We start from the raw sequence: 12,850 nt of genomic DNA, 5'->3' as shown, positions 1-12,850 counted from the left end.
CTGGGCCCAGGGAAGTAGCTGCTGGCAGGGACAGCTCCAGGCAGCAGAGCCCTGGGCAGGGAGTGGGGGGCAAGAGCCCCCAAGGCCTGGGGGAGGGGGCGTTCAGGCAGCTCTGGGGGCCCTTCCCTGCAGCTCTGCTGGGCACTGTGTGCTGGGCCATAGGAATGAGGATTCCTGCAGTGGAAAAGAACCTTCCTCAGGTGTGATGGTAAAAATAGAAAACACGGGTACAATTATTCTAAGCTGAGACTGAGCTTCTGCTCTGCAGCTCCAGATCTTCTGAATCATGGGTGTAGAGATGGAACTTTTGTACTCAAGATGTGTTACAACTGACATTCCTTGTGTGTCTGAGAGCTCTACCAAAAAAGTTATATCTCACACCACAGCAGAGCAAAACTAACACCTTGGCAGTGAACTTGGTGACATTTGACACATTGATTTCTTTTAGAAATTGAGTGGCTTTTTCACAGAGGTCTGTCTTAACTGTTCCCTGTCCTTTCCTTTTTTGAACAGACCCTGTGCTAAGAAGCAGCAAATGCCCAACAGCAGCTCCCTCACCCAGTTCCTCCTCCTGGCATTCACAGACAGGCGGGAGCTGCAGCTCCTGCACTTCTGGCTCTTCCTGGCCATCTCCCTGGCTGCCCTCCTGGCCAACGGCCTCATCCTCAGCGCCGTAGCCTGTGACCACCACCTGCACACCCCCATGGGCTTCTTCCTGCTCAACCTCTCCCTCACAGACCTGGGCTGCATCTGCACCACTGTCCCCAAAGCCATGCACAATTCCCTCTGGGACACCAGAACCATCTCCTACACAGGATGTGCTGCACAGCTCTTTTTCTTTGCCTTCTTCATCACAGCAGAGTATTTCCTCCTCACCATCATGTGCTACGACCGCTACGTTGCCATCTGCAAACCCCTGCACTACGGGACCCTCCTGGGCAGCAGAGCTTGTGCCCACATGGCAGCAGCTGCCTGGGCCACTGCCTTTCTCAATGCTCTGCTGCACACAGTCAATACATTTTCCCTGCCCCTGTGCCATGGCAATGCCCTGGGCCAGTTCTTCTGTGAACTCCCACACATCCTCAAGCTCTCCTGCTCACACTCAGGCTACTGCAGGGAAAATGGGCTCATTTTGGTTATTGCCTGTTTAGTGTTTGGTTGTTTTATTTTCATTGTTTTCTCCTATGTGCAGATCTTCAGGGCTGTGCTGAGGATCCCCTCTCAGCAGGGACGGCACAAAGCCTTTTCCACGTGCCTCCCTCACCTGGCTGTGGTCTCCCTGTTTGTCAGCACTGGCACATTTGCCTACCTGAAGCCCCCCTCCATCTCCTCCCCATCCCTGGATCTGGTGGTTGCAGTTCTGTACTCAGTGGTGCCTCCAGTACTGAACCCTCTCATCTACAGCCTGAGGAACCAAGAGCTCAAGGATGCCATGAGGAAAATGATGACTGGATGTTTTTCAGGAGTAAAAACCTGCGTCTTTTCTACTGCAGAACACTCTTTGTGTAACCCTTTAGTGGCCCAGACTGCCTTCTAAAGCTTTTGAGACTGTTGGGGGGGGGAGTTTTCTTATATTTTTCCTCTTTTAAAGTTAACACAGAAATTTATTCTATATCCCATACCTAATTCACTCTCTACTTATTTGTTTTGACCTGCAATTGGGTAAATGAGGAATCATTCTCTGTGTGCATTTAAACAAAATAAAAGTTCCTGCAGCAACTTCTTTGTCAAACCTCCTGCCTTTATTATTCTGTACACGAGGAATCACAAACTCGGAGTATAATAAAGGACTTGAATTCTTTTTTCCAGATTATCCCTCCAACAACAGTGAGGAAAGCAACTCACTGGGGTACTTGAGGGACTGAGGGCTGGTTCAGATGTTCTGTGCTGGTGACCAGTGGCAAATGGTCTCCAAGTCACCTGCCTGGGGCTCTGCAGCTTGTGAGGGTCTGATGGAAGGTGAGGACTTGTCTGTAGGAACTCAGGCAGTGCAGGAGAGCACAGAGGATCTGCAGGGACAGCCCGTCCCATCCAGTCAGCAGGGAATGGAGCCCTGGAGCAGAATCCTGCCCAGGGTGGAGTCACCAGAGATCAAGTCCTAAATCTGCCTGTGAACTGGTAAAGGAGAGTTCTGCAACCCCAGGGGACACAGTAGGAACAGAGAAAGGACTCTGGCCAGTGACTCATCTCACCCGCAGTGAACTCCCCTTTGTGCCTCCCCAGTTCAGGGAGGGCTGTACCAGAGCCAGGGGTGGGCTTTCCAGGAGGGTGTCCTGAAGAACTCTCCAGCCCACAGGCTGCATGGAGTGGAGCCCTGCCCTGCCCTTTGTGCCATTAGAAACAGCCCATGGTCCTGCCCAGCCTTGTTTTTGCCTACTGAGCCTCCCAGGACTATGGCAGAGGGTGGAGAGCAGTGATCCCCATCCTGCTGGGTCTGCTCCCCACCCTGACCAGCATGGCCAGTGCAGGCTCAGCCCAGGGTGCCACAGCCCCTCCCTGTGCAGAGCAGCACCTCCAGCTCAGGGCCCTGCAGGGATCCCAGGCTGGGATCTGCAACTGGCCAAGGCAGCCTGGGCACACTGACCTGGGCAAAGGGATGTCCCTGAAGAAGATCAAGGCAGCATTTCTGGGCCTGCAGAGAGGAATCCCTGACACAGAGAAACCTCTTTCTGCAGCCCCCCTGGGGACAGGCTGCTCTGTCCCTGGGCCAGGACTCTGGGCTGGGCTGGGCAGAGGGGCTGGCACTGAGGGGCACAGTCAGGCTGTGCTGGGCATCTCCTGCAGGTGACACCAGGGCTCCTGCAGTTTCCCTGACCTCCATTTCCTCCTGCCATGTTGAGTGTCCAGCCCCTGAGCTGATGGGGATGCTGAGACTCCTCTGTGTCCCCCAAGAGCTGCTGTGCCCTTCAGAGGGGCTGGGGCTGTGGGGGGAGTGCCCAGAGCTCTGCAGCACCCTGGGCTGGGCACTGCTGTGGGGTCAGACCAGACTGGGCTGCTCCACCAGTTGACCTCTCTAATGAAATCACTTCTAATTTTCTCCTGAAGAACCATGAGAATATGTGTTGTGTCCTGAGGACTAATCTGGAACTGTGGGATAATAGAAAATGTTTGTGTGTCAGGGATATTGAGAAGGCTGGGCAGTGTCACTGGGAGACCTCTCCTAAAGACTTGCAAAGGCCAGAGCCATCCCAGAGCTTCCTGGGGCCTTGGTAAAGGCAGACATGGAACCAGTCTGCAAACAGGGCAGCAAGGAGGGTTGGCAGAGTTCCAGACTGCTCAGGCTCAGCAGGGAAGGGGATAGGGCAAGTCCTCCTGCAGCCAATGCCAGGCATGGGAAGGACAAGGCAGGGATTGCAGAACCCCTGTGGGAGGGAAAAGAAAGGGGATGTTGTGTGCCCAGACTGTTTCAAGGCCCTTGACATGGTCTCCTGTGGTCTCCTTAGAGCCAGACTGGTGACAGCTGGACTGGACAAGTGAAACATGTGGTGAGTGGGAAGTTGAATGACTGATGAGGGTCAAAAGTCATGGTACAAATTGCTCTTGGCAGCAACTCTCAGGTGACATCCATCAGGGACCAGCCCTTGACCATTCCTATGGAACATCTTTATTATGTCTCTGGGTGATGGGATGAAATGCACTTTCCACTCCTTTGTGGATGATGCCAAGTTGCAGCGAGTCTGTGAGAAACCTCGTCCAGTTAATGGTGATTTGTACAAAAAATGTGGTCAAGATGAGTGAGTTGGATAAACTTGTCCTGCCATCAAGTGCCCAGCAAGGCCCAAGACAATGAAGAAAAAACTAATGGATCAGAGGAAAGGAAAATCAAAAGGAGGGAAAAAGACCAAACCCAACCAAACCAAACCCAAACAAACACAGAATGAGAGAATATGCTGAGGTGGAAGGGACCCACAAGGATCATCCAGTCCAACCCAACTCTTCCATTGCCATCTGCCCCCACCCCAGCAGGCTCTGGAGCAAAGCACAGCTGAGGTCCAGCCCAGCTCTGCTCTGACACAAAGAACCTGCAGTCAGGGACAGGAAGAGGACAAAGTCTTGTTTGACCAACCTGAGGAATAATGGGATCAATGACCTCCTGTATTCCTGGGCACTTCAATGACCCTGTGGATCAGGTTTGGTAGCAGGGAGGGGGCTGCAGGTTTCCCTTAGGGAAGAGGAGATCAAGAGTTGACTCTGTGTCAGAGAGAGCCAGTTTCAGGTGGCTCCAAAATGGACCAGCCAGTGCCCAAAGCTAAACCAAAATGCAATTCTAGAGGCACCTGTGTGATCACCCTTTGGAGAAAGGATAAAATCCAGGGTGCTGCAACCCAGAGAGGAGTGAGAGAAATGGGGGAGAAACAACCCTGCAGGCACCAAGGGGAGTGGAGAAGGAGAAGGAGTGAGGAGGAGCCTTGGTGGGCACCTGGCAGCCAAAAGCCAACCCCCAGCCCTGAGAGCCACAGCTCAGCCCAGCACAAAAGCTCCTTTAGGTCTGGAGGTTCTTTGCAGCAGCTTTTTAGCAGAGCTGCCAGATGGGCCATCAAAGGGGATGCTCAGCTGGGTCTGAAACCTGTGTGATCCTTGTCAACCTTGGCTCTGTAGAATAAGAACTATAGAATCCGAAATAGTTTGAATCAGATGAGACCTTTATAGAACATCTAGTCCAACCCCCCCACAGTGAACAGGTTTACATTCAACTAGATCAGATTGCTCAGAGCCCTTTCTAAGCTGACCTTGAATGTTTCCAAGGCTGGGGCATCTATGACCTCTCTGGGCAACCTGTGCCAGTGTTTCACCACCCTCAGTGTAAAAAATTTCTTCCCTATATCTATTTCAAATCTGCTCTCTTTTAGTTGAAAACCATTATCACTTGTCTTATTACAACTAAGTCTGTGTCCATCCTTCTTACAGGTATGATCTCAGGAGCTCCTGACAAGCCTTGACCAAACCAGTTGAGCAATGAAGAGCATCTGTACTGGACCAGGGTGTGGGGAAGTGTCACTGGACTGGACCAGGTGCTCCTGGATGATAAAGGTGGGAACAATCCAGAGTGGAACATCTGGGGAACACAGGATAATCAGTCATCCCATGAAAGCCTTGGAATATTCCCTGCCTGAATCATAACCCAAATGGAACAGTTTGGATACAATTCCCAAATAGTTTGGAAACTCCAGTCATTCCTGACACCAGGATGGAAATTCAGCAGATCACTAAAGCCAGTCCCATTGTGAGCCCACAACCAGCGGGGCTGAGGGAGGCCCTAGCAGCTCCCCAGCACCTCCCTCTCAGTGGGACACCTCTGGCAGCCTCTCCCAGCTCGGGAACCCTCCAGTTTGCAACACTCCAAAGACCCTCAGTGATGCCCAGGACAATTCTGATCCCCCTCAACAAACACTCCTCCAGCTGGGACCCTTGTGTGTTGGCAAACACAAAGGGATTTGGGGGAGTGTTTCCCTGACAACAAGGAGAATTTGGGAGAGGGACTTTTCCACTCCCAGCTCTTGATGTGTCCACACATCTCTGCCTGGGTGTGGGTGTGAATTGACTGTGGTTGGAATGTTGTGAATCTATAATTCAGTCACTGTTTAAATTGTAGCAAATGCTATTGAACCACTTGATAATTGTTCAATAGGTCAATGATTAAGTGCTACTAATGTCTTTTGCCCCCTTGTCTTTGGATCAAAATCCTTTGCACCCTGACCCAAGACTCTGTGTAAATCATTCTCTTTCATCAAAAAATATATATTTTTCATGACGTCCACTTTAAAATCTTCCTCCTTAGCTAAACTACAAAACAACTCTAATTAGCTGTAGAAATCTTGATGACTTGAAGACAATTAGAAGAAAGGGAAATAATTTGTTTTCCTGTGTTTTAATGGTCCCACAGTGTGTTTGGAGTTGCATCAGCTGTCAGTCCAAGATGGGTCATGTCAGAGCTGGTGAGGCTGGGAGGTGAGGAGCAAGGTTGATCATCCAGGGTCAGTGTGGATCTCCTGAGGAGACACTCAGCATCAAGATCACTTGGAGAACACCTCTATCACCTCTTCTCTGAACTAAAAAATAGCCATCATTGAATTAAAACAAAAAAAGTACAAACTTTGAAGACTTGTTTTGAAACTGCCTTGAAGACAATTAAAGGAAGACAAAGAGATCCTGAGGGATTTCTGCATTTTAATGAGCCCCACAGTGTGTTTGCAGCCCAGCCCATGGTCCTGAGGTACTGAGAGAAGATTGAAGCAGCTGCTGAAGAAGTCAGAAGCCAAAGTCCAAGTGCCTTGAAGCATTGCTGGGCCCCACTGAGGGCAGGCACTGCCAAAGCCTCCCCAGGGACTCCTTGGAGCAGCTCCTTGGAGGCCAGGAGTGCAGGCAGACAAAGGCTCTGGGCAGGCCCCTGCAATGCTGAGCAAAGCCTGCCTTGGTTTTGTGGAGCACAAAGGCCAAGGCCTGAGCCCCAGGCCCTGGCCCAGCAGATCCTGTCCCTCCCGGCTGGCTCAGGGCTGTTTGGGGGCACTGGGATGGGAGGGGGAGGAACAACAAAGGCCAAAACTGGGCAACCCCTGCCAGGCTCCTGAGGGAGGGGCGAGGCAGAAACCAAGTGCAGAACCTGCCAGGCAAGTTGCTTGTGGTGGCCTGAGTGGCAGAGGCAGCTGCCAGAGGCAAGGGGACAAAGGCCTGGGTGCCTTTGGGCCTTGCAGCCCTGCCAGAGCCCTTGGCCATCTCTCCTGCAGGCTGTCCTGCCCTGGCCCTGCTGCTGCTCTGGCCTTGCAGGCTGCACACACCCCTCCTGCTTTCCCACCCCCTCCCAGCAGCATTTCTAGACCCTCCCTGATGGCTCTGCACCAGCTCTGGCTGTTCCCTGGAACACAAAGCCATGGGCTGATCCTGACTCCCTCTGGGTGACCTCTTGCAGCACAAGGGTCCCCGTTGAGTGACATTTCTTTTTCCTCACCTTCAGTCTGAACCTTCCATGCTACTCTTTGTGGAGATTTCATTCTATTTCCAATACAGAGAAAAGCTCCATCCTGTCAGATCTCCTCTAGACCCTCTCCAGTTCTTCCTCATTCCTCCAGAATGGGGAACCTCACAGACAGACAGACCAGTCCAGATGTGGTGACCCCAGGGCTGAGTCCAGGGGGGTGACAACTCCCTTGTCTGGGTGTCCACACTCCCCCCAAGGCAGCCCCATGTGCAGTTGGCCTTAAATCAAGGGGCCATTCTGATCCTTTGTAATGCCACGGAATCAAGTGGCATTGTGACACTGCAGGACCTCATGAAACCAAAGGAATGCTGAGACATTTCAGAGCCTCATGGAAACAAGGGGCCACAGTGATACTGAAGAGTCTCATGGCACCCACTGTGCCTCCCCAGAACTCCATGGAATCAAGCAGAGCCGCTGCCTCCCCCCCGCCGCCGCACGGACCGGAGTCGCCGGCTCTGCCCCGCTTGGACACCTCTGGAGTCAGCATTTTCTTGGGCAGCACAACTGATCTCAGACCAGAGAGTTTTCCAGATTTTGCTTTGCCCCCTCTCTCCCCTGGTTTTGTTTTTTGTTCTTTGTTCATTCAGGGGGAAAAGGGAGAAGGGAAACATGTTGATCCCTGTTTTCATCTGTTTACAAAAGAGAGTTGGGACAGGGGGAGAGAGGAGGCAATTTCTCTCTCTGTTGTAGCTTTGAACTGTTCTGTTGGTATTGCTGGTTTTGCTGCTGTATTTCTTGTCAGTGAACTGTTATTTTTTTTCACTTATACCTCTTTGTATTTTGTCTCCCTGTAGTGGTGGGGAATAAAAGAGGAGTGAATTCATTTTATGGGAGTTTCTGCCCTAATATGTGTCTTTAAACCAGGACAGGTTGCTCTAGGGCTCCCTGAAATGTGACATCATTCACAAAGGACTTGAAAACGCATTTTGTCCCAATGTACAGAGAGATAATAAAGATGTTCTGCAGTGGTGTTCAAGGGCTGGTCACTGAGGGATTTCATCCAGAAGTTGCTGCCAAGAGGACTTTGTACCATGGATTTGATTTGACACTCTTCATTCAGCCAACTTCCCACCCACCACATCTTCCACTTCTTCAGTCCAGCTCTCGCCAGTCTGGCCATAAGGAGACCACAGGAGACCATGTCAAGGGCCTTGATAAAGTCTGGGCACAGAACATCCCCTTCTTTTCCCTCCCACAGGGGTTCTGCAATCCCTGCCTTGTCCTTCCAATGCCTGAGAATGACTGCAGGAGGACTTGCCCTATCCCCTTCCCAGCCTGAGCAGTCTGGAACTCTCCCAACCCTCTTTGCTGCTGAAAAACCTCAATATGAGTAACTGCTCAGAGAATTTTGTATCTTTAAGCTGCAAAGTATTTGTTTATTCAACGTTGTGAGCAAGCCAGCTCGCGCTGGACAAGCTTACTCTACCTGAATGTGCAAAATAAAGCCATTTTATACACTTTAGATACATGGTTAAACCATTTAACATACATATTAATAAGTAAGCTAGTCTCTGGGTGGAGTCTTTCCAGGCATGCACAGTCTTCTACTCGGGGCTCTTCTCCTCAAGCCTTCATCCCTCTGGTGGTCGCCATGGATATCTTCCTTGATTTGACCTCTTCAATTTTCTTTGTCAGGTGACCTTAATTCTTCAAGCTTGCAAAACCCTGGCTTTGGGCCTTCTGTATCTTATTCAAATGTCTAGTTTACCTAATTTATTACCATGTGTGTACTACTCCTTTCTATAATAAGTCCTTTGGTCCAGTGAGCAGAACAGAACATGGTATTAACCAGTGCTCCTGAAATGTTCTTCTAGCAACACAGGTATTGGGGTTTCTTAGCAGGCCAAGATATCTCAGTTAACTCTTTTAGGCCTGGCTCTTGTTGCAGTGGCTGTGCTGATTTCCAGAGGCTTCTGGCTTCCCAGGCAAAGCCAAGGCAAGAGCAGGTGGGAAGGGGCTGCGCTGCTGCTGCTCCTGCCCGAGAGCCCCGGCTGGGCCGGGGACGGAGCCCAGGGCGCTGCAGCTCGGCCTCCTCCAGAGCCGGGGGGCTTTGGAACCAGGAATGACAGGGGGAAACAAAGGGGGCTGGGGGGCTGCACTGATGGTCACACTCGGGCCACCGTCAGCAGAGAGCTTCAGCCCCCCCAAATTAAAGCAGAGGGAAATGGTGCAAACTGTTTCATTTCAACCTTTCTTTACTCATTGATATAAAATGACCCAACTAAAAGGAGGACAAGCAGGCCCCGATCCCTTCTCCTTTGGGAGAATCCCCACATCTGGTGCTGTGAGGGGCTGTAAAGGGCCACGAGGGGCTGTGAGGGGCCATGAGGGGCTGTGAGGGGCTGTGAGGGGCTGTGAGGGACCATGAGGGACCATGAGAGGCTGTGAGGGGCCATGAGGGGCTGTGAGGGGTTGTGAGAGCCTGTGAGGGGCCATGAGAGGCCATGAGGGCCTGTGAGAAGCCATGAGGGGTGTGAGGGGCTGTGAGGGGCCATGAGGGGCCATGAGGGCCTGTGAGGGGCCATGAGGGGCTGTGAGGGGCTGTAAGGGGCTGTGAGGGGCCATGAAGCACCGTTGTTGCCTAAAACTAGCTCTTAAAGAAACCTCGAAGACTCAATTTGTCAGTTTTAATAGGCAGGCATTTCTATTACAACACACTGCATGATTTCAGCAAACCGGGTGCCCTGGGAATCAGTTCACCAAAGTGAACACAGAGGTATCTTCACTCCTGCTGCTATGTCAGCATTACATGGTTATCCAGTTTTTGTTCCCTGCATTCCTGTTACATATTCATGGCATTCACACACACACCAGACCTGCAGCTCCCAAAATTTATTAAGATATATACATATCCTTGTAAGGTCTCTGAGGGGCTTCATCAAGCATCTTTGGTGGTCTTCTCTGTTTGGAGTCCCCAAAATTCCAGGTGACTGCCTTATGAACTTCTTTGAGACAGTATTCCTGGTTATAGATACACCTGTTGCTTCAGCTCCCTTCTTCATTGTTCTCTCACCGTGCTTGGCTGATTTCTGTAAACTGCACACAGTAATTTTCTATGACAGATTTTGTTGCAAAAACTATTAGTTCTTGTTACATCTCTACACCCCAACATCAAACCGCTCAGGTGTTACAAATGGGTGCACAAGGAGAGCATGGAAGTAGAAAGAGAGCAGCTCAGAATAAGTTCTGGTGCTCCCTGGCAGTGCTGCTGTGCTGGGACTCCTTTTCTTTCTGCATCTGCACACAGGGACAGTCCCTGCTACTTCAAAGGTACCAGAGGAAGGATTTCATCCAGAAAAGTTTCTGCAAGAAAATTAGGGTTTTTTAAATGCATAAATTACAATTCCTCATTTAGACAGTATCAGAATCAAATTCAATAGTAGACAATGAATTAGAAATGGCAGGAAGAATAACATTTTCTTTTGTGGAAAACAATATTGCAAGAAAAAAGAGAACAGCTCCCACAAATTATTGCCATAAGAAACCTGAGAAGGAAGGCAGGGCCATCCATTCTGAATGTTATGGAGCAGAAAACAGAAACATTTTTGCTTCTGAAAAACATCAAGTCATCATTTTCCTCAGGGCGTCCTTGAGCTCCTGGTTCCTCAGGCTGTAGATGAGGGGGTTCAGTGCTGGAGGCACCACCGAGTAAAGAACTGACACCACCAGGTCCAGGGATGGGGAGGAGATGGAGGGGGGCTTCAGGTAGGCAAATATGGCAGTGCTGAGGAACAGGGAGACCACAGCCAGGTGAGGGAGGCACGTGGAAAAGGCTTTGTGCCGTCCCTGCTGAGAGGGGATCCTCAGCACAGCCCTGAAGATCTGCACATAGGAGAAAACAAAGAAAATGAAACAACCAACTGATGAACTGGCAGTAATCACAAGAATGCCAGTTTCCCTGAGGTAACCTGAGTGTGAGCAGGAGAGCTTGAGGATGGCAGGGATTTCACAGAAGAACTGGCCCAGGGCATTGCCCTGGCACAGGGGCAGGGAAAATGTATTGGCTGTGTGCAGCAGAGCATTGAGAAACCCAGCAGCCCAGGCAGCTGCTGCCATGTGGGCACAAGCTCTGCTGCCCAGGAGGGTCCCGTAGTGCAGGGGTTTGCAGATGGCAACGTAGCGGTCGTAGCACATGATGGTGAGGAGATAAAACTCTGTTGCCATGAAAAAGAAAAGTAAAAAGAGCTGTGCAGCACATCCTGTGTAGGAGATGGTTGTGGTGTTCTGGAGGGAATTGTGCATGGCTTTGGGGACAGTGGTGCAGATGCAGCCCAGGTCTGTGAGGGAGAGGTTGAGCAGGAAGAAGCCCATGGGGGTGTGCAGGTGGTGGTCACAGGCTACGGCGCTGAGGATGAGGCCGTTGGCCAGGAGGGCAGCCAGGGAGATGGCCAGGAAGAGCCAGAAGTGCAGGAGCTGCAGCTCCCTCCTGTCTGCGAATGCCAGGAGGAGGAACTGGGTGATGGAGCTGCTGTTGGACATTTGCTGATTCGTATCACAGGGTCTGTTCAGAAAAGGAAGCCACAGGGTAGAATTACAACAGCCACCTCTGACAATATCACTCCAGATTTCAATGTAATTGATTTCAAGATTTAATCAAATTTCTGTCTAATATGTGCTGGCAGAGGGTTCTGTGTGGCAGGAGCTCTTGTCATGTACTGCCAAGGAGTTCAATGTGCCCTTCCAGGCCAGCACTGTACTTGTGCTGGACAGAGCAGGACAGGAGCCCTCCCGCAGAGAAGCCAAGGGCTGGGACAGGAGAGTGCCCACCCCCAAAGGAAGGCTCAGAACTGCCCAGGATCCTGCTCAGACAGAGCTGGGCCTTGCTGGGGGCAGCTCCAAGCCCAGCAGCACAGACCCAGCAGAGAGGGCAGGGTCCTGCAGGGGAGAAGTTTTCCAGGTGGAGGCAGCTCCTTGACCAGCACACAGTGCCCAGCACAGCTGCAGGGAAGGGCCCCCAAAGCTGCCTGAACGCCCCCTCCCCCAGGCCTTGGGGGCACTTGCCCCCCACTCCCTGCCCAGGGCTCTGCTGCCTGGAGCTGTCCCTGCCAGCAGCTGCTTCCCTGGGCCCAGGGCTGGGCCCTGCCAGTGCTGCCAAAGCCCAGCCCAGCCCTGGGGACTCAGCTCTGCCCTGCAGAGCCCTCCCAGCAGCACAGGGCACTGCCCAGGGGCATCTCTGGCTGGGCAGGCTCTGATGGCAATGTCAGGGCAACCCTGAGGAGGCTGGAAAAGTGACACTGCTACTGTCTATAAGACAGTTTTGATGTCTGATACTCTCATCTTCAGTCTCCTCTAATCTAACAGAGTTCAAGTTTCAGTGTCTCCTCCTGTGCTCAGAGATTCATTTCCCTGTCACAGTCAGCACCCAGACAACCCAGAGTATAACACTGAAGGAACTGGTTCCTTCTCTTTAAGGTACCCCCTGCCTGTCTGTGCCTCTTGCAAATACCTTCTGGGAAATTTCCTGCTTTGATCTGGAGCTGTGACCAGCCCTCATCCCTGCAGCCCACTTTGGAGATCAGAAGGACTCTGCCCTGCTCTGCCCTCCCAGGAGTTGTTCCTTCCCCACAGCCCTTCTCCCCCAGCCCCGTGGCAGCTCCTTGGCCGGGCTGAGAGCTGACCCTGGCAGGCAGCAGAGTCCCTGCCCAGCACACAGAGCCCTGGGGGCAGGACCCTGCTCTGCACCACAGCCCTGGGCACCCCTGGCTGCACCCCCACCTTCCCACCCCACAGCCAGCCCTGGCACAGGGGACCTTCTGGCCCTGGGCCTCTGATGGGGCAGCAGCAAGTCCTGCTCTGCAGCAGCTTCTCCTGCTGCACCCCAGCAAATCCAGCAGAGCCATCCTGACCGCTCCTGCCACTGCTGCCATTTGGCAG

At 52.0% G+C, this 12,850-nt stretch overlaps 2 protein-coding genes across 2 annotated transcripts; one reads left to right on the top strand and one right to left on the bottom strand.

Annotated features, from left to right (window-relative positions):
* The first annotated feature begins 526 nt into the window (after window positions 1-526).
* Window positions 527-1,509, top strand: LOC115307338 (olfactory receptor 14I1-like). Its single transcript, XM_029958926.1, is given in 2 exon segments — window positions 527-1,442; window positions 1,445-1,509. Coding segments are annotated over 2 exon segments (972 nt in total). The 5' UTR covers window positions 527-535.
* A 9,079-nt stretch (window positions 1,510-10,588) lies between these two features.
* LOC115307337 (olfactory receptor 14J1-like) lies at window positions 10,589-11,110 on the bottom strand (the record flags this gene model as incomplete). Its single annotated transcript, XM_029958924.1, has 1 exon — window positions 10,589-11,110. A coding segment is annotated over exon 1 (522 nt), but the record flags the coding sequence as incomplete, so codon positions are not given.
* Window positions 11,111-12,850: the final 1,740 nt, after the last annotated feature.

Source organism: Manacus vitellinus, unplaced genomic scaffold, assembly GCF_001715985.3.
Source record: "Manacus vitellinus isolate BGI_N305 unplaced genomic scaffold, ASM171598v3 ctg7180002434408_pilon, whole genome shotgun sequence".
In the NCBI taxonomy this organism is placed as follows: domain Eukaryota; kingdom Metazoa; phylum Chordata; class Aves; order Passeriformes; family Pipridae; genus Manacus; species Manacus vitellinus.
The sequence above is the reverse complement of the archived record's forward strand: the minus strand, read 5'-3'. Positions and strand labels throughout refer to the sequence as shown.